Below are 21,019 nucleotides of genomic sequence, written 5' to 3' on the forward strand. Positions count from 1 at the left end.
CATATAGCGGGATAACAGTTCGCTGTAATATTGGTTAGCAGACGGCCTTTTTTAAACCCGCAATGTGAAAGTTTTACACTTTGTAACTCGTATAGCAGTTAACCTGCTCAGTATAATCATAAACCTCACATTTAACTATTTTCGTCCTTTAGATTTAGTTAATGATTTTGAAAGTAGACGGTATCAGGTCTCAGTGCTTTATACTTATGACTTTTCAACGCTCTATACATCTATTCCACAATCTATAGTTACAAACAAATCGACTCCTCTTATCGAAAAAACATTTGCGAGGGAGAAAACTACTTACATGGCAGTTAATGTTAAAAAAGCTTTTTTTACTAATGATCGCTCAGATAAATATATCTATTGGACATACACAGATGTCATTGAAGTTTTAAATTTTGTACTCAATAATTCTTTTCTAAAATTCGGTAAATGTTTATATAAGCAAACAAATGGAATTCCAATGGGTGCAAATTATGCACCTTTACTTGCAGACCTCTTTTCATACTGCTATGAAAGTGAATATATGTTGAAACTATCTAAGTCTGGAGATCTCGCTCTTGTTGATAAATTCAATAGCACCTTTAGATATATTGATAATATTCTAAGTTGAGATAATCTTGTGTTAACAGATAATAAACAATCGGTATACCCTTCACAATTGCAACTTGATAAATCTAATACATCCGATTTAAAGCATCCTATTTAGATCTGCAACTCGAAGTAAAGGAAGATATATTGAGTATCAATCTTTATGATAAACGTGATGATTTTAATCTTAAAATAATTAATTATCCTTCTTTAGATGCAGATTTTCCTAGTTCACCATCATTATGTTGTTTTTATAGCACAGTTGATAAGATTTGCTAGAATATGTAAAGATGTAAAAAGATTAGCTTTTGCAGTTAACTTATGACGGAAAAACTTCTAAAACAGGGTTTCAGATATTATAAATTAAGGAAAACTTTCTCAAAATTTGCTCATTATAATCTTATATCAAAGAACAATAGTAGTCTTAAATCGTTGATAGCTAATAGTATTGCTTATCCCGATTTTTATGGTGATGTTTTAAAGAATATACGTAAAATTGGTAGTTGGGCAGATAGACTCAATGAATAACTTGGATTGTATTGAAACCGTGGATATAAAGGCAATATTTTGGAGAGTACTTGCCTTCTAGTTTTTGAAGATGAATTCCTGAAACAAAATATAGGGTTGAATATAGCATCCCTACATCACTAAGCTTTCAGTCCTTTGATTTTATGAAGATTTTGCTAATTCATGTTATCTTTAAAACCTTTTTTGGCTGACTCGGAGTGTTTTGGCATGTGACTTCATTTTCTTCAAATATGTTACATTTTCAAAGCATTTGGAAGGAAATATTAGCTAATACATGTCGCTTATATTTTTATTATTTTTTTCTTTATTTGTTCCCAGTTTTAGTATAATGATGCTTTTTATTATGAAACTCTATGATTACACAGTTTTAAACCTTTTATTTTATAAGGCAGACATAGTTTCAAACATTTTTGCATTAGGTGCTCTGAATTGTATTCTTCCGTCTGCAGATAGAGTTGGGATCTCTAATCATAGAAGTTCTTGGGGTTTACCTATAAGTTTATTAGTATTTGTTTTATTGTTAAGTTTCCTCAAGTTAATGCATACTTTGATAAGATTTACATATTGCGTTTTTTCCTTATTTAGGATTGTTGGGATAAGAGTGGGATTTGTGCACTTAAACTGGTTTAAACTCCCAGTACATTTATATTTTACTGACCGTTCCAATGCGGTACCTAACAATCCTTGATGAACACATCTAGTTTAATATATATAGTATGTATGCACTGTGCTGTTTGTGGAGTTTTGTGCTGTTTTTCCAGGTCTCTTGTTTGTGATTGTATGTTCTTTGTCTTTTGCGTTTACACAGTGCCATTAAACCGGGTTTATGTTTAAACATTTTGCCACTGATCTTGTTTCTGTAGCTTTTCGCATAAATATTGATGTAAAACTTGTTCAATGACATCGCTCGTGATGCCACACAAGCACTTGTTATGGAGGTTATTTTGAACTAACTGTTTTTGAATTTACGTGACATTTAAAAGCTTTTCTAAAAACAACAGTTACTCATGGTGTGTGTATTTTATGCAATGATAGCGATAATACACATTTTTTCGGTCGTTACCACTGCAAAGGCCCTTAAAATAGTTTACAACGACTTCAAAAAGGTATATTAACCCCATAGTATTGTGAAATGCTAGGGATTTTTTACCGTCCATAAAATAATAAGCCCAAATTCCTCGTTTTAAATCGGTTTGTTGACAAAAAAATACAGAGAACTACGATACGGTGATCAAATAAAAACGTTTTAAAGGTGTGTCTGTTATACGAAACATTTGCTCGTGAAATTTGAACTTGTTAAGAAAACATGCATAGTAGAGGTACGCTTTGTAAAATCATTCACCGTTATTCTTATAAGACGCTCTCATCAATTGCTAAGAAGCAACGTCTGACAAGAATATGTTCTGGCAAGAGTATTTTTGCAGTAGAAAACTAAGCTACAGAAAGTTCGCATTGTGCACTAAATCTTTACCTGTTCACGCATGTCATTATAGTTATAAATGGATGCGCAGTATCTTAAAAGAGATAAAGTGGTGTCCAGCTGTATTAATAAGGTTGTAGCTGGTGTAAGTATCTAGTCAATGAATAGTTAACATTTAATAGTGTACATTATTTGTCTTTTCTAAATTCTTTATTGTCTTTATTGTTGATGCTGGCTGAGATGATGCTTATATTTTTTTTCTTGTAAGTGATGTTACCTCCTATCAATAGGCTAAGAATCATCAATACTCCGGTATAACCGGTTGCTACCATATCTTACCTCCTGTCACAGGGCCAGAACAGATTGGGCCAAGTTATGACTAAAATCCTTAATTGAAAAAGCAGTGAGCACATAGGTTTGTTTCGATAAATATCTAATTAAATGTTAGAAAGGAACTTAAAACCATAAAAACATTTTTTTCTTTAATTTGTCCCACTTGCGCGACAACCCCCCCCCCCCTCCCCGTTTGTTGATAAGTGGCGGGACAAATGCGAGGTTGCTCGTGCATCCACTAGTTAAAACCAATAAAAAATCTCCTGTCTCGCTGACCTCTCCAATGCGACAAATACAACATTTGTTAATACATATATGTTGATGCATGTGTGATCCGTCTGCATTGTTTCTTGTGTGTCTCTCGAGTGTTTGACCTTTGCCTTGTGTCTTAAAACAGAGCCTTCGTTTTTTATGGGGTTTGTTCCTTTTATATACATTGAAATCTTTTGAATACAATGAAATATTCGAAGATTGCATTAATATCAAAAGAACAAGTACTATCAATAGTACATGGTAATACTGCAGGTGCTTGCGTTGGGTGTAAATATTTTACAATTAAATATCACATTTTCCTCATCAATGTCTGAATCAATATACTACATGTTAGGAAAAAGAGTATTTACAAAAACGACAACATGGTAGGTTTTGAACTTTAAATCCAAAATAATAACAGTTTTAAATCACAAGTATAAGTACTTGTAGTAGAAGTAGTAGTGGCGTTATATGTTAAAGTTGTTGTTGTTCTTGCTTTTTTGTAATTGTTGTTGTTGTTGGTAGTGATGGTGGTGTTTTGCTTTTTATTTGAACTATAAGTAATGTGTCACTTTCTAAGATATTTCTGGTTTTCAATATTCAAAAAAAGTGTCATCCACAGTTTCCATCAGCGTCGCAGGCATCTTTCATTTTGGACTTGAATGCAGAATCTCAAGCATGTTCGCCATTTTCTATTGCCTCCAAAAGAGCAGGGACAATTTTCCGCCAAAACTGATACTCCTTTGTATATAACCGCTGTCCGATTGAGTCTTCCACATCAATGATTAGGTGTTGCATAGCTTCAATTGTGTATTTAGGCCACGATACGGGTCCATCTCCATTTGGATCTCTGAAACATTGCAATAAAATTGATCACAAAAGTATATAAATAAAACGAAAATAAATATGCTAATTAATTATTGAAACTACATGGACGTGTTAACAATAAATATAAGTTTAATAGTACAAACACGAAAGTTGATTCGATATGCAATGCTAGTAGTAAAACTAAAACCTTTATTACATAGTATCAATATTTCTCAAATAAATAAAATTCTCAAAAGTACATGATTACCCAAATTTTGCAAAATTGGTCCAGTAAGTCATCACTCGTCCTGACACATCCATTTGATGTTCTGCAGGTTGGTAATTGGTTATATTTAAAATGTTTCCAAAATCATAATGATAACCAAACACGAACGGTATCTCTTCTACATGACTAGCTTTAGTTACCCAGTTCGGAACAGCGAAAGGACGATGTTCTGGAACGATCAAGAAATTGTAAAACCAGGTGTTTGACTTTGTATCGTTCGCGTGAGCTAAATTCAAATCCATAGCTGGAACGTTGAAGAAAACATCCCCGCCGATTTTTGTGAACATTGCTCTTGCGTCCTGAGGATTGGCCCAATTTGTATATTCGTAATTGATTAAATCGTTTACTGCCGCGTGGATATTCTGACCAGGAAACGTCGACATTAATATAATAGGCATATTCATTGACACATTTGCATTGCTCACTTTGACGTCGTCTACGGAAACATTTTGACTGGCAGCAGGCAAGAATAACCATAACGCCCCTTCATTCCCATTTACACCATTTATGTAATTCAATTCTTTCATAAACTTCATTTCGTCACTCTCTGGCATCCTCATTGTTTCTTTGATATTCCGCACAATAAACTCACCATCTAGAGATGGCGTAAACTGCACCTGTGTTTCAAGAGTTTGATTATCTGCAATCGCTTCTGCCACGTCAACAAATCTCTTGGTATCAACGGTTTTCAAACACAGGAAAATATCGTCATTTGTTTCAGTCGAGCATTCAAGCTGTTCAGCTAATATGCGTGCAGCCGGTATATTGTCACTTGCAAAACCAAATGGAAGTGTAGCTGTTCCACTTTCTGATATCACATTCTGAAATAGACCTCTATTTATCGGATAAAGTGATTACAGATGAACACTCATTGCTCCAGCAGATTGACCAAATATAGTGATTCTACTGGGATCACCACCGAAAGCGTCCACGTTATCGTTGACCCATTGAATAGCCAGTCGTTGATCCCAAAGTCCCATATTTCCCTTTGCTCTCTCATCTCCGACGTTCAGGAACCCGAACATTCCTAGGCGATAGTTAATCGTCACAACTATGACGTTTCCATAGCCTGCCAAGACAGTCCCTGGTGTCATATTACCGTCCCCAAGCGCATAACTTCCCCCATGAATCCATATCATAACAGCAAAACCTGCTTCTTTGTCGGCCTTACTTGTAGGAACAAAAACATTCAAGAATAAGCAATCTTCGTTGGTCGAGCGGGTTCCAAACTTGACAATCTTATGTTCAAACTGTGGACAAGTCGATCCATACTTTGTTCCATCAATTGGCTGCTGGAATTCTCCGTATGGTTGTGGTCTTTGAAATCTCAGCTCACTCATGGGTGGTTTTGCATACGGAACACCAAGGAATTCATTCACAAACAATGGTTTGTCTCTAAATGTCACTTTGTTTGTTTTACCATTAATTACTCCTAGCTTTGTTTTCACTGAGGATTCACAGCTTGCGAACCAAACGCAGCATGAAATAAGAATAACTACTTTCATTTTCTAATGAAATTCTCAATCCCCTGCCAAGCACAAAACAAGTTTCAACCGTTCTAGTTTAATTTCAGCGAAGGTTTATCAAAAGCCTTAAACCAGACGTACTTTATAGTGACATGCAAATGGTAAATATTTGATAACGGATCTTGTCCCAACATATAATATTACTGTGTCAACATTATAGGGTTTATTATTGAGCACTTTCAATGCACAGCGTTTGAAATGGAAAGCCGGTAAGAACATACCAGTTATCTAATCGCTATTTGCAAGTTGCTATTTCGCCAGGTTATGTTAGCCTGTTGTTCTCATACATATTTTATAGAGTACTTGATATTAAGGAGAATGTGTGGCCATATATATTGTTTCACTTCACACTCTGTATTGTCTGTTTAAGTATACAACTTATCAGGTCTGCATACACAGAAGTTCTGCAACCTGCAAAAACAAACCAAATAACATACTTGTCAAAATACATATCAATTCTAACACAAACCAGTTTAAAACATATTCATATTCACAATTAATCCTATATTCAATTACTGGCATCCATGGCTAATGGTATAACTCTTCGCATTGTACAATATACTTCACCATGTATTCTATAAGAACGTTGTCTTTTTGTATATCTTAATTTAGATCAACAATGAACACAATCTGAAAATACATCAATGAGACATACTCAGATATTTACCAAATAATATGTTGTCCCGATAATTAACATTGGAAACGATACTAAAGAATAAATGGCACAGTACATTAATGAATACAATAAGTAACATAATGAACTTAGTATCGATGTTTACTTACAATAAAAATATGCCAGAACAATGTTAGAGTTGGTGTTTCCTCAAATGACTCCTTTTAAATTACAAATGGTCAATTTACATCAAAGGGGAGTAACTCTGGCAGGGCTAAGTGTCAGTCTCAATATAAAGGGAAGTTATTATGCAAATACCAGTGTCAATAAACAATAATCATGTATATTCCAACAACAACAACAACAACCTACATAAGTCTTACCGATAAATACAATCGACTGCTTTCTGCCGGCCGTTTCACTCCACGAACATATGTGTACTTTATCAATAAGGTGGTTACTGCATATACTGTAATAAATTACATGCACAGGTTAAACGGGTAAAAGGGATGTTTTGGTGATCAAGGAGATGTTCGTGCAATAATTGTCACTTTGACCATCGGTGCAAACACAAGATTCCGAAAACAGTAAAATACGTTAAATGCAAAGAATTCCAACCCGACATGACTTGGATATATAGGACGAACAAAGAAATAAACTAAACCAATACCGACCATTGAAAAAGCCCTGGAGAAGATTAAAAACAAAAATGTAAAGTTTTCATCAAATAAAATAGCGATTCTGCGTTTAATGTTTCCCGGATGTACATGTGTACAACAGTCCAAACGTCCGTAACAAAAACGGTCAAAACCAATCCGGTTACATTCTCACCGTCCGCCTAGAATGACGTCTCGTCATTACTCAAGAAATCATAACAAAATATGTATCTGTCAAAAAATAGGTCGGTTACAAGTGCCAACTCTATACCATATAAACTACTACATCTTAATACATGACAAAACAACATGTATACTATTCCAAATTTAATTTTACACATGTTTCCAATGTACTTGATACAATATAAACTATATGCAACCATACAGTCTTTAGTCACTACATGTATCTACCTTTTTACTTTGTCACAATACAATATAACTTGTTATCGCCAAGTCCTTCGGACTCCACACACTTTGACCAGCCCAATTGCGTTCATACCCCGATAATGACATCAAGCCCGCAATTCATTCCTTAATTAAACATTTTTTTATTTGATCAGAACGTATTTTGTCCAGTTTTCATAAATATTCGTAAACTGGTCTATAACGGCGAGTCAAGATGGATGACTTTTCATTACTGTGTCGTATCTTTTTGGTATTTGCACTGTTGCTCTGGCTAGAAACATTCTTTTGCAGGCGATATTTGTATCTAGTGTATTAGTTCTTTAATGTACATCACCGCATTTGTCCGAAAGAATATCGGCCGATTTGACTTTCTGCCATTGAATCCAAGATCATTTGCAATAGCTTATTAGTCAATAATGGTTTAACAACAACAAAAAATGGATATAATTATCTGTGTTGTATATATTGACAACTATCAACAAGACGTTCGCAAATATAAAGTGGTGGTGGTGGTGATGGTGGGGGTGGTGATGGTGGTGGTGGTGGTTGTTGTAGTGGAGATGTTGATGTTATGTTAATGCATTTGACTTTTAATGTATAATGATAAAACCATAAAATAACATATGATTTACGTCCAGATTAAACATATATGAGCCTTTGTAAATGGGTTTTGGGAATAAATAGCTACGTGGTCACCAAATCCCCAGTTTAAAAAGCGCCAAAACATCCTTAATATCTTTTAATCTGTATCTTAACCATATCTTTTTTTTCTTTTTTTTCTTTTAACATTAAAGTCAAATGAGTAAAAACGATAATGCATCAAACAATTGTATGTGCCTTTAAACAATGCATTTACATTATGTTACATATGTATGAATTTGTATGACAAAGCCTATTAGTATTTCAGCTCAACTGGTAATTGAAATATGAATATAATTGTGCTTAAATATAACTCACAGATATATTTTGTAAATTGCTTTGTATGATTTTGATATGCTATTTTGTACATAAATAATCCATCATACCAGGTTGGTCAGGTAGCAGAATAATAAGATATTATCGCATGTATTTGACAAGTTTTTTTTTGCATTCTGGAAGTATAACCCGTGTTACTTGTCAATGAACAGTTTCAATCAATCCGGAACGACTCCCAGTGAACAGTTTTAATCAATCCGGAACTTCTGTCAATGAACAGATTCAATCAATCCTGAACGACTCCCAGTGAACAGTTTCAATCAATCCGGAAATCAAGTAAATCGAAAGTTTCAATCAATCCGGAACTTCTGTCAATGAACAGTTTCAACCAATCTGGAACTACAGCCAGTGGATAGTTTCAATCAATCCGGAACTATTGTCAATGGACGGTTTCAATCAATCAGAAACTACTGTCAATGAACTGTTTCAGTCAATCCGGAACTTCTGATAATAAACATTTTTAATTAATCCGAAACGTCTGATATTGAACAGTTTCAAAAAATCCGGAACTATTGTCAATGAACAGTTTCAATCAATCCGGAACTTCTGTCAATGAACAGTTTCAATCAATCCAGAACTTCTGTCAATAAACAGTTTCAATCAATCCGGAACTTCTGTCAATAAACAGTTTCAATCAATCCGGAACTTCTGTCAATGAACAGTTTCAATAAATCCAGAACTTCTGTCAATAAACAGTTTCAATCAATCCGGAACTTCTGTCAATAAACAGTTTCAATCAATCCGGAACTTCTGTCAATAAACAGTTTCAATCAATCCGGAACTTCTGTCAATAAACAGTTTCAATCAATCCAGAACTTCTGTCAATAAACAATTTCAATCAATCCAGAACTTCTGTTAATAAACAGTTTCAATCAATCCGGAACTTCTGTCAATGAACAGTTTCAATCAATCCGAAACTTCTGTCAATAAATAATTTTTATCAATCCAGAACTTCTGTCAATGAACAGTTTCAATAAATCCGGAACTTCTTTTGTCAATGAACAGTTTCTATCAATCCGGAACTTCTGTCAATGAACAGTTTCAATCAATCCGAAACCACTGTCAATGAACAGTTTCAATCAATCCAGAACTTCTGTCAATAAACAGTTTCAATCAATCCGAAACTTCTGTCAATGAACAGTTTCAATCAATCCGAAACTACTGTCAATAAACAGTTTTTATCAATCCAGAACTTCTGTCAATGAACAGTTTCAATCAATCCGGAACTTCTGTCAATAAACAGTTTCAATCAATCCGAAACCACTGTAAATGAACAGTTTCAATCAATCCGGAACTTCTGTCAATGAACAGTTTCTATCAATCAGGAACAACTTTCAATGAACAGTTTCAATCAATCCAGAAATTATGTCAATGAACAGTTTCAATCAATCCGGAACTCCTGTCATTGAACAGTTTCAATCAATCCGGAACTTCTGTCAATGAGCAGTTTCAATCAATCCGGAACGACTGTTAATTAACAGTTTCAATTAATCCGGAAACACTGTCAATGAACAGTTTTAATCAATCCGGAACTTCTGTCATTGAACAGCTTCTGTCCATCCGGAACTTCTGTCAATGAACTGTTTTAATCTATTCTGAACGACTGTCAATGAACAGTTTAAATCTATCTGGGACTACTGTCAATGGACAATTTCAATTAATCCGGAACTTCTCTCAATGAACAGTTTCTATCAATCTAGAACTACTCTCAATGAACAGTTTAAATCAATCCGAAACCACTGTCAATGAACAGTTTCAATCAATCCGGAATCACAATCAATGAACAGTTTCAATCAACACGGAACTTCTGTCAATAAACAGTTTCTTTCAATCCGGAACCAACGTCAGTTAGCTGTTTCAATCAATCCGGAACTTCTGTCAATGAGCAGTTTCTATCAATCCAGAACTTCTCTCAATGAACAGTTTCAATCAATCCGGAACTTCTGTCAATGAACAGTTTCAATCAATCCGAAACCACTGTTAATAAACAGTTTCAGTCAATCCGGAACTTCTGTCAATAAACAGTTTCTATCAATCCGGAACTACTGTCAATGAACAGTTTCAATCAATCCAGAACTTCTGTCAATGAACAGTTTCAATCAATCCGGAACTTCTGTCAATAAACAGTTTCTATCAATCTGGAACTACTGTCAATGAGCAGTTTCAATCAATCCGGAACTACTGTCAATGAACAGTTCCAATCAATCCGAAACCACTGTTAATGAACAGTTTCAATAAATCCGGAACTTCTGTCAATAAACAGTTTCTATCAATCCGGAACTACTGTCAATGAACAGTTTCAATCAATCCAGAACTTCTGTCAATGAACAGTTTCAATCAATCTGGAACTTCTGTCAATAAACAGTTTCTATCAATCTGGAACTACTGTCAATGAGCAGTTTCAATCAATCCGGAACCACTGTCAATGAACAGTTTCAATCAATCCGGAACTTCTGTCATTGAACAGCTTCTGTCAATCCTGAACTTCTGTCAATGAACTGTTTTAATCTATTCTGAACGACTGTCAATGAACAGTTTTAATCTATCTGGGACTACTGTCAATGGTCAATTTCAATCAATCCGGAACTTCTGTCAATGAGCAGTTTCAATCAATCCGGAACGACTCCCAATAAACAGTTTCAATTAATCCGGAACTTTTGTAAATGAAAAGTTTCAATCAATCCGGAACTACTGTCAATAAATAGCTTTAATCAATCCGGAAATATTGTCAATGAACATTTTTAATCAATCTGGATCTACTGTCTATGAACAGTTTCAATAAATCCGAAACTTCTGTTTCAGTCAATCCGGAACTTCTTATAATAAACATTTTTAATTAATCCGTAACTTCTGATCTTGAACAGTTACAATAAATCTGGAACTACTGTCAATAAACAGTTTCAATCAATCCGGAATTTCTGTCAATGAACAGTTTCAATCAATCCAGACCTTCTGTCAATGAACACTTTCAATCAATCCGGAACTTCTGTCAATGAACAGTTTCAATCAATCCAGACCTTCTGTCAATGAACAGTTTCTATCAATTCGGGACTTCTCTCAATGAACAGTTTCAATCAATCCGGAACTTCTGTAAATGAACAATTTTAATCAATCCGAAACAACTGTCAGTGGATAGTTTTAGTCAATCCGGTACTACTGTCAGTGAATATTTTAAATCAATCCGGAACTACTGTCATTGAACAGTTTCAATCAATCCGAAACTACTGTCAATGAACTGTTTTTATCAATCCGGAACTTCTGTCAATGAACAGTTTCAATCAATCCGGAACTTCTGTCAATAAACAGTTTCAATCAATCCGAAACCACTGTTAATGAACAGTTTCAATCAATCCGGAATTTCTGTCAATGAACAGTTTCTATTAATCCGGAACAACTTTCAATGAACAGTTTAAATCAATCCAAAAATTATGTCAATGAACAGTTTCAATCAATCGAGAACTTCTGTCAATGAACAGTTTCAATCAATCCGGAACTTCTGTCAATAAACAGTTTCTAACAATCTGGAACTACTGTCAATGAGCAGTTTCGATCAATCCGGAACAACTGTCAATGAACAGTTTCAATCAATCCGGAACAAATGTAAATGAACAGTTTCAATCAATCCAGAACTTCTGTCAATGAACAGTTTCTATCAATACTGAACCACTGTCAATGAGCAGTTTCAATCAATCCGGAACTTCTGTCAATGAGCAGTTTCTATCAATCCGGAACTTCTGTCAATGAGCAGTTTCAATTAATCCGGAACGAATGTCAATAAACAGTTTCAATTAATCCGGAACAACTGTCAATGAACAGTTTCATTTAATCCGGAACTTCTGTCAATGAGCAGTTTCAATCAATCCGGAACGACTGTAAATGAACAGTTTCAATTAATCCGGAACCACTGTCAATGAACAGTTTCAATCAATCCGGAACTTATGTCATTGAACAGTTTCTGTCAATCCGGAACTTCTGTCAATGAACTGTTTTCATCAATTCTGAACGACTGTCAATGAACAGTTTCAATCAATCTGGGACTACTGTCAATGGACAATTTCAATCAATCCGGAACTAATGTCAATGGACAGTTTCAATCTATCCGGAACAACTGTCAATAAACAGTTTCAATCAATCCGGAACGACTCCTAATAAACAGTTTCAATTAATCCGGAACTTTTGTAAATGAAAAGTTTCAATCAATCCGAACTACTGTCAATAAATAGTTTTAATCAATCCGAAAATATTGTCAATGAACATTTTCAATCAATCTGGAACTACTGTCTATGAACAGTTTCAATTAATCCCAAACTACTGTCAATGAACAGTTTCAGTCAATCCGGAACTTCTGATATTGAACAGTTACAATAAATTTGGAACTACTGTCAATAAACTGTTTTAATCAATCCGGAATTTCTGTCAATGAACAGTTTCAATCAATCCAGACCTTCTGTCAATGAACAGTTTCAATCAATCCGGAACTTCTGTCAATGAACAGTTTCAATCAATCCAGACCTTCTGCCAATGAACAGTTTCAATCAATCCGGAACTTCTATCAATGAACAGCTTCTATCAATCCGGGACTTCCCTCAGTGAACAGTTTCAATCAATCCGGAACAACTGTCAGTGGATAGTTTCAGTCAATCCGGTACTACTGTCAGTGAATATTTTGAATCAATCCGGAACTACTGTCATTGAACAGTTTCAATCAATCCGGAAAGACTCCCAGTGAACAGTTTCAATCAATCCGGAACTACTGTCAGTGGATAGTTTCAATCAACCCGGAACTACTGTCATTGAACAATTTTAATCAATCCGGAACTTCTGTCAATGAACTGTTTTAATCAATTCTGAACGACTGTCAAAGTGCAGTTTCTATCAATCTGGGACTACTGTCAATGGACAATTTCAATCAACCCGGAACTACTGTCATTGAACAGTTTCTATCAATCCGGAACTTCTGTCATTGAACGGTTTTAGTCAATTCTGAACGACTGTCAATAAGCAGTTTCTATCAATCTTTGACTACTGTCAATGGACAATTTCAATCAATCCGGAACTATTGTCAATGGACATTTTCAATCGATCCGGAACAACTGTCAATAAACAGTTTCAATCAATCCGGAACGACACCCAATAAACAGTTTCAATCAATCCGGAACTTCTGTTAATGAACAGTTTCAATCAATTCGAACTACTGTCCATGAACAATTTCAATCAATCCGGAACTTCTATCAATGAACAGTATTAATCAATCCGGAACTTCTGTCAATGAACAGTTTCAATCAATCCCGAACTTTAGTCAATAAATAGTTTTAATCAATCCGGAAATATTGTCAATGAACATTTTCAATCAATCTGGAACTATTGTCTATGAACAGTTTCAATTAATCCGAAACTACTGTCAATGAACACTTTCAGTCAATCCTGAACTCTTGATAATAAACATTTTTTATTAATCCGTAACTTCTGATAATGAACAAATACAATTAGTCTGGAACTACAGTGAATGAACAGTCTCTGTCAATCCGGAACTTCTGTCAATGAACAGTTTCATTCAATCCGAAACCACTGTTAATGAGCAGTTTCAATCAATCTGGAACTTCTGTCAATGAACAGTTCCTAACAATCCGGAACTACTGTCAATGAACAGTTCCTATCTATCCGGAACTACTGTCAATGAACAGCTTCAATCAATCCAGAACATCTGTCAATGAACAGTTTCAATCAATCCGGAAATTCTGTCAATGAACAGTTTCTATCAATCTGGAACTACTGTCAATGAACAGTTTCAATCAATCTAGAACTTCTGTCAATGAACAGTTTCTATCAATCTGAAACTATTGTCAATGAACAGTTTCACCTATTCCGAAACTACTGTAAATGAACAGTTTGAATCAATCCGGAACTACTGTCAATGAACAGTTTCAATCAATCCGAAACTACTGTTAATGAGCAGTTTCCATCACTTTGGAACTACTGTCCATGAACATTTTCAATCAATCCGGAACTACTGTCAATATACATTTTCAATCAATCCGGAACTACTGTCAATGAACAGTTTCACTCGATCCGGAACTTCTGTCAATGAACATTTTCAATGAATCCGAAACTACTGTCAGTGAACAGTTACAATATGTTTGTTGTGATTGTACGTGAGCGGTTCCCTTTCAGGGCTTATAGCTAATATCTCTATACAGGGTTTATGTTTTGCTACTGGGTATTCCCGTACTTCCATTGCATGACTAAATCAGATTGGGTGAGAATGCCGACGTTGAGCATCATAATATGAATGTAGCTAAAGCGTATTTGCTAAAAGATATTAACTCTCATTGAACCTTTATTGATTTAGATCCATTTCATATATAATTTGATAATTTAATTAATTCATTTTGTATCTGTACGTGTCATATACGATTTATAATTAATATAGCATAAAATGTGTGTTTTCGGTTCGATATCGTGGTGTGTTTAAACGCAGAAACCCGGGCTTTTTCGCTAGAAACTTGCATTATTCAGTAAATTCATATGCAGTTTCTGACCAGCATTTTGTTTTACATACGCGCAACCAGGGCCCGCATCAATACAATCGATACTGAGCGACGTGGTTTCTGACCGAAAGTGGGTCAACCATACGAACTTTTACACAAAATCATACGTCAGCATATATAACTGTATACAAATATCAAAGAAATGAAATAAACCACACTTACTTATTTTCTTGAGTTGTCTTTTCTTGTAAAGCTGAGGTGTGTTTACTAGATAGTTCTTTCTGCAGTTGTTTTGATAATTTGTTTGCTTTAAAAGTCTAAAACGCTAAACTCTTCCCAACTCTAGTAATATCTGTTGATTTCATTCAGAACAAACGACTTATATGGACATGATTCCATTACGTCGTATGTAATAATTCGTATGTGCATATAATTTAAAAAAAAATTCTTTGATGCAGAAGAATATTCATTTAATCCAAACCATTTTAACAATTTTTCCGGTTAAAATTAGTTCACAAAACATATAAATGATATAGTATGAATACATGTGTATCGTAATTAATCGATTACCCGATAGGTATTGTGTGTAAATATTCCAAGTAATCCAATAAATTTCGAAAAAAACACACTTTCCAATCGACTGAACACTGAAAAAAATGGGGTCTAAACATAACGGCAACTATCGAGTTTGCTGTGGCCCTTATCGAGCTTGATGTAAAACTTTTTCAATGACATCGCTCGTGACGTCACACAAGTACTTGTTATGGAGGTTATTTTGAACTAACTGTTTTTGCATTTTCGTGACAATTGTAAGCTTTTCTAAACACAATAGGTACTCATGGTGTGTATTTTATGCAATGGTAGAGATAGTACACCTTTTTCCGGTCGTTACCATTCAGATTTAAAAAATGATCCAACAACAAATCAAAATAACTACAATAAGGTGATCTAATAAAAAAAGTTTTAAAAGGTGTGTCTGTTATATAAAAAAATGCTCGTGAAATTTGAACTTGTTAAGAAAGCATGTATAGAAGAGGTTCGTTTTGTAAAATCATTCAGTTCTCCACTATTCTTATGGGGCTCTCTCATCAATTGTCAAGAAGCAAAGTCTGACAAGAATATGATCTGGCAAGAATATTTTTGTTCAACTCTTGTCATTAAAGTTATGTACTTGAAATGGCTGCGCAGTATCTTAAAAGAAATTAAGTGGTGTCTAGCTGTATTAATTAGGTTGTATTAGGTTGTAGCTGGTGTAAGTGTCTAGTCAATGAATAGTTCACATTTCTTTTAAAATGTACATTTTTTGTCTTTTATAGATTCTTCATTGTATATATTGTTGATGCTGGCTGCGATAAGGCTTATGTTATATTATTGTAATTGATCTTACCTCCTGTCAATGGGCCAAGAATCATCAAAGCTCGGGTATAACTGGCTGCTACCATATCTTACCTCCTATCAATGGGCCAAGAATTATGAATGCTCGGGTATAATTGGCTGCTATCATATCTTACCTCCTATCAATGGGCCAAGAATCATCAATGCTCGGGTATTACTGGCTGCTACCATATCTTACCTCCTGTCACAGGGCCAAACCAGATTGGGCCAAGTGATGGCTAAAATTCTTAATTGAAAAAGCAGTGTGCACAGATGTCTGCTTCGATAAATATCTTACTAAATTTTAGAAAGAACTTAAACCCATAAACTCATAGTTTTCTTTGATTTTTGAAATCTGAGGTTGCTCGTGCATTCACTAGTTAAAACCGATAAAAAGCTCCTGTATCGCTGACCGTTCCTATGCGACAAACCCAACATTTGTTGAATTATATATGTTGATGCATGTTTGACCCGTCTGCATCGATTCGCATATTGTGTGGCTCTCTTTAAGTGTTGGACCTTTGCCGTGTGTCTTAAAACAGGGCCTTCGTGTTTTACGGGATAATTTCCTTGTATATAAATTGCAATATTTTAAATACAATTGGAATAAAATATTCGAAGATTGCATTAATATCAAAATAACTATTAAGCTCTATCAATGTTACACGGCAATACCTACGGTGCTCGCGTACTTTTACAATTGAATTTCACATTTTCACATTCAATGTGTGTATCAATATATTATATGCTCGGAAAAAGAGTATTAAGAAAAAGGAACGGCAATATGGTAGGTTTTGAATTTTAAAACCAAAATAATATCAGTGTTTAATCACAAGTAGAAGTAATTGCTGTTGCTGCAGTTGTTGTTGTTGTTGTTGTTGTTGGTGGTGGTGGTGGTGGTAGGTTGTGATTTTTTGCTTTTGGCTTTTTATTTGAACTACAAATAATGTGTCATTTTCTAAGATATTTCTGGTTTTCAATATTCAAATAAAGTTTCATCCACAGTTTCCATCAGCGCCACAGGCATCTTTCATTTTGGACTTGAATGCAGAGTCGCCAGCATGTCCGCCATTTTCTATCGCCTCCAAAAGAGCAGGGACAATTTCCCGCCAAAACTGATACTCCTTTGTATATAACCGCTGTCCGATTGAGTCTTCAACATCAATGATAAGGTGTTGCATAGCTTCAATAGTGTATTTAGGCCACGATACGGGTCCATCTCCATTTGGATCTCTGAAACATTGGAAAAATTGATTATATTTATATTAGATAAAATGAATATGCTAATATTTTTTTGAAACTGCATGGACGTGTAACTAAAACCTTTATTACCTTGTATCAATATTTCATAATTCAATGAACTAAATAATACAAGTACATGATTACCCAAATTTTGCAAAATTGGTCCAATAAGTCATCACTCGTCCTGACACATCCAGTTGATGTTCTGCAGGTTGGTAATTGGTTGTATTTAAATTGTTCCCAAAATCATAATGATAACCAAACACGAATGCTATCTCTTCTGCATGGTTAGCTTTAGTGACCCAGTTCGGAACAGGGAAAGGACGCTGTTCTGGGACGATCAAGAAATTGTAAAACCAGGTGTTTGAATTTGTATCGTTCGCGTGAGCCAAATTCAAATCCATGGCTGGAACGTTGAAGAAAACATCTCCGCCGATTTTTGTGAACATTGCTCTTGCGTCCTTAGGATTAGCCCAATTTGTATATTCGTAATTGATTAAATCGTTTACTGCCTCGTGGACATTCTGACCAGGAAACATCGACATTAACAATATAGGCACGATCATTGACACATCTGCATTGCTCACTTTGACGTCGTCTACGGAAACATTTTGACTGGCAGCAAGCATATGTACCCATGACGCGCCCTCATCCCCATTAACACCATTTATGTAATTCAATTCTTTCATAAACTTCATTTCGTCACTCCTTGGCATTTTTATTGTTTCTTTGGGATTTCGCACTATAAATTCACCATCTAGAGATGGCGTAAACTGCACAACAACTGCAAGAGTTTGATTGTCTGCAATCGCTTCTGCAACGGCAACAAATCTCATGGTATCAACGGTTTTCAAACACAGGAAAATATCGTCATTTGTTTCAGTTGAGCATTCAAGCTGTTCAGCTAATATGCGTGCAGCCGGTATATTGTCACTTGCAAGAGCAAATGGAAGTGTAGCTGTTCCACTTTCGGATATCACATTGTGAAATAGACCTCTATTTTTCGGATAAAGTGATTGCAGATGAACACTCATTGATCCAGCAGATTCACCAAATATAGTGATTCTACTGGGATCACCACCGAAAGCGTCCACGTTATCGTTAACCCATTGAACAGCTAGTCGCTGGTCCCAAAGTCCCATATTTCCCTTTGCTCTCTCATCTCCGACGTTCAGGAACCCAAACATGCCTAGGCGATAATTGATCGTCACAACTATGACGTTTCCATACCCTGCCAAGACAGTCCCTGGTGTCATATTACCGTCCCCAAGCACATAACCTCCCCCATGAATCCATATCATAACAGCAAAACCTGCTTCTTTGTCGGCCTTACTTGTAGGAACAAATACATTCAAAAATAAGCAATCTTCGTTGGTCGAGCGGGTTCCAAACTTGACAATCTTATGTTGAAACTGTGGACAAGTCGATCCATATTTAGTTCCATCAATTGGCTGCTGGAATTCCCCGTATGGTTGAGGTCTTTGAAATCTCAGCTCACTCATGGGTGGTTTTGCATACGGAACACCAAGGAATTCATTCACAACTAATTGTTTTTCTCTAAAAGTCACTTTGTTTCTTTTACCATTAATTACTCCTTGCTTTATTTTCACTGAGGGCTCACAGCTTGCGAGCCAAATGCAGCATGAAATAAGAATAACTACTTTCATTTTCTAAATGAAGTTCTCAATCCCCTGCAATGCACAAACCAAGTTTTAACTGTTCTAATTTAATTTCAGCAAAGTTTTATCAACGGCCTTAAATCAGACGTACCTTATAATAACATACAAAGGGTATTAAATATTTGATAACGGAGCATGTGCAAATATTTTATCTTACAGTATCAGCAAGATGGGGTTCAATATTTAGCACTATCAATGTACGGTGTTTACAATGGAAGGCCGGTGAGCACATAACAGTTTATTAATCGCTATTTGCAAGTTGCTATTTTGCCAGTTTATGTTTGCCTGTTGGTATTTACAGATTATTATTTAGAGTACTTAATATTAAGGAGAATGTGTGGCCATTTCTGACGTACAAAAAGATAGTTTAAGGTTTTTTCAAAACTGAATTAATTGTTGTTGTTTTTCTAAAGAGTCAATAATACAATTTTTAAATTACCAATTGCCGGTAATCCTTCATCATTCAAAATTAGCAAAAACAATTGACAAATAGCATTAAGCATATTTCAACGAGCGGATAAAGTGCACGTACATGTACCTGTTGTTCAATATTGTTAAAACATTTCATAATCAGGGGGATTGCATGAAATGTCATTCAATACTGATTGAAACTCTTTTTATATGATCAGAACGTATTTTGGCGAGATTTCATAAACATTCGAAAACGCGTTTATGAAAGCCAAGAGTCAAGTTGGATGGATTTTAATGACGTATTTTTGTGGAATATGCACTGTTGCTCTGGCTAGAAACATTCTTTTGCAGGCGATATTTGTACCAAGTCTTTGAGTTCTTTAATGTACGTTATCACATTCGCCCGAAAGAATATCGGCCGATTTGACTTTCTGCCAGTGAATACAATAGTTATGTGAAAAACTACAGAAACAAGCTCAGTAGCAAACCGTTTAAATATAAAAACCGGTTTAATGGCACTGGGTAAACGCCAAAGACGTAGAACACAAGATCATATGCAATGGCTCATTAGTCAATAAATGTATACCAAAGAAAAAAATAGAAATATCAATATGTTATTTATATTGACAACTGGCAACAAGACGTTCGTAAGTATAAAGTGGTGGTGGTGATGGTGGTGATTATGGTGGTTGTGGTAATGATGGTGGTGGTGGTGATGGTTGCAGTTGTGATGATAGTGCTGATGATGATGATGCTGCTGCTGTTGCTGCTGTTGCTGCTGCTGCTGCTGCTGCTGCTGATGATGATGATGATGATGATGATGATGATGATGATGATGATTGTTATGTTAATGCATTTGACTTTAAAGATATAATGATAAAACGATAAAAACATATGATTTACGTCCAGATTAAACATATATGAGCCTGTGTAAATGGGTTCTGGGAATAAATAGCTACGTGGACACCAATTCCCCTGTTTAAAAAGCGCCAAAACATCCTTAATACCTGATACGTATTCCAGCTAAACTAGTGATTGAAATTTGAAAGTCACACACAGATATATTTTGTAAATTCTTGTTTAGGTTTAAACAATATTTATTTCGATATAATATTTACAATTAGCTTAGTTCTACAAATTAGAGCATAATCAAACTTAACAAAGACCAAATATGTAATGCATTGAAACAAAGAACATGTAAATTATGCACAAAACAATAGTGTACACAGAATTGAGAAGAAAGCCTTTAGGCTTATACTATGCCTCTCTTATGTAAATTGCTTTGTTTGATTTTGATAAGCCATTTTGTACCTAATATTGTATCATACCAGGTTGGTCAGGAAACAGAATAATATAACAGTTATCGCATGTATTTCAGAAGTTTGTTGCAGTCTGGCAGTGTTAGCGGTTTCACTTCTCTCAATGAACAG

At 35.1% G+C, this 21,019-nt stretch overlaps 2 protein-coding genes across 2 annotated transcripts; both read right to left on the minus strand.

The window, feature by feature from the left end:
• Positions 1-3,514: 3,514 nt before the first annotated feature.
• Positions 3,515-6,610, minus strand: LOC128233428 (pyrethroid hydrolase Ces2e-like). The gene is made up of 3 exons (XM_052947102.1): positions 6,530-6,610; positions 4,203-6,157; positions 3,515-3,977 (listed from the first exon to the last, which is right to left on the minus strand). The coding sequence occupies exons 2-3, from the start codon at positions 4,778-4,780 to the stop codon at positions 3,800-3,802; spliced, it is 756 nt and encodes a 251-aa protein (XP_052803062.1). The 5' UTR covers positions 4,781-6,157; positions 6,530-6,610; the 3' UTR covers positions 3,515-3,799.
• A 10,433-nt stretch (positions 6,611-17,043) lies between these two features.
• LOC128235258 (carboxylesterase 5A-like) lies at positions 17,044-19,239 on the minus strand. Its single transcript, XM_052950060.1, has 2 exons — positions 17,644-19,239; positions 17,044-17,490 (listed from the first exon to the last, which is right to left on the minus strand). Exons 1-2 carry the CDS (start codon positions 19,164-19,166, stop codon positions 17,253-17,255), a joined length of 1,761 nt encoding a protein of 586 aa, XP_052806020.1. The 5' UTR covers positions 19,167-19,239; the 3' UTR covers positions 17,044-17,252.
• Positions 19,240-21,019: the final 1,780 nt, after the last annotated feature.

The sequence above is a fragment of the Mya arenaria genome, chromosome 1 (genome assembly GCF_026914265.1).
Source record: "Mya arenaria isolate MELC-2E11 chromosome 1, ASM2691426v1".
Taxonomy (NCBI): domain Eukaryota; kingdom Metazoa; phylum Mollusca; class Bivalvia; order Myida; family Myidae; genus Mya; species Mya arenaria.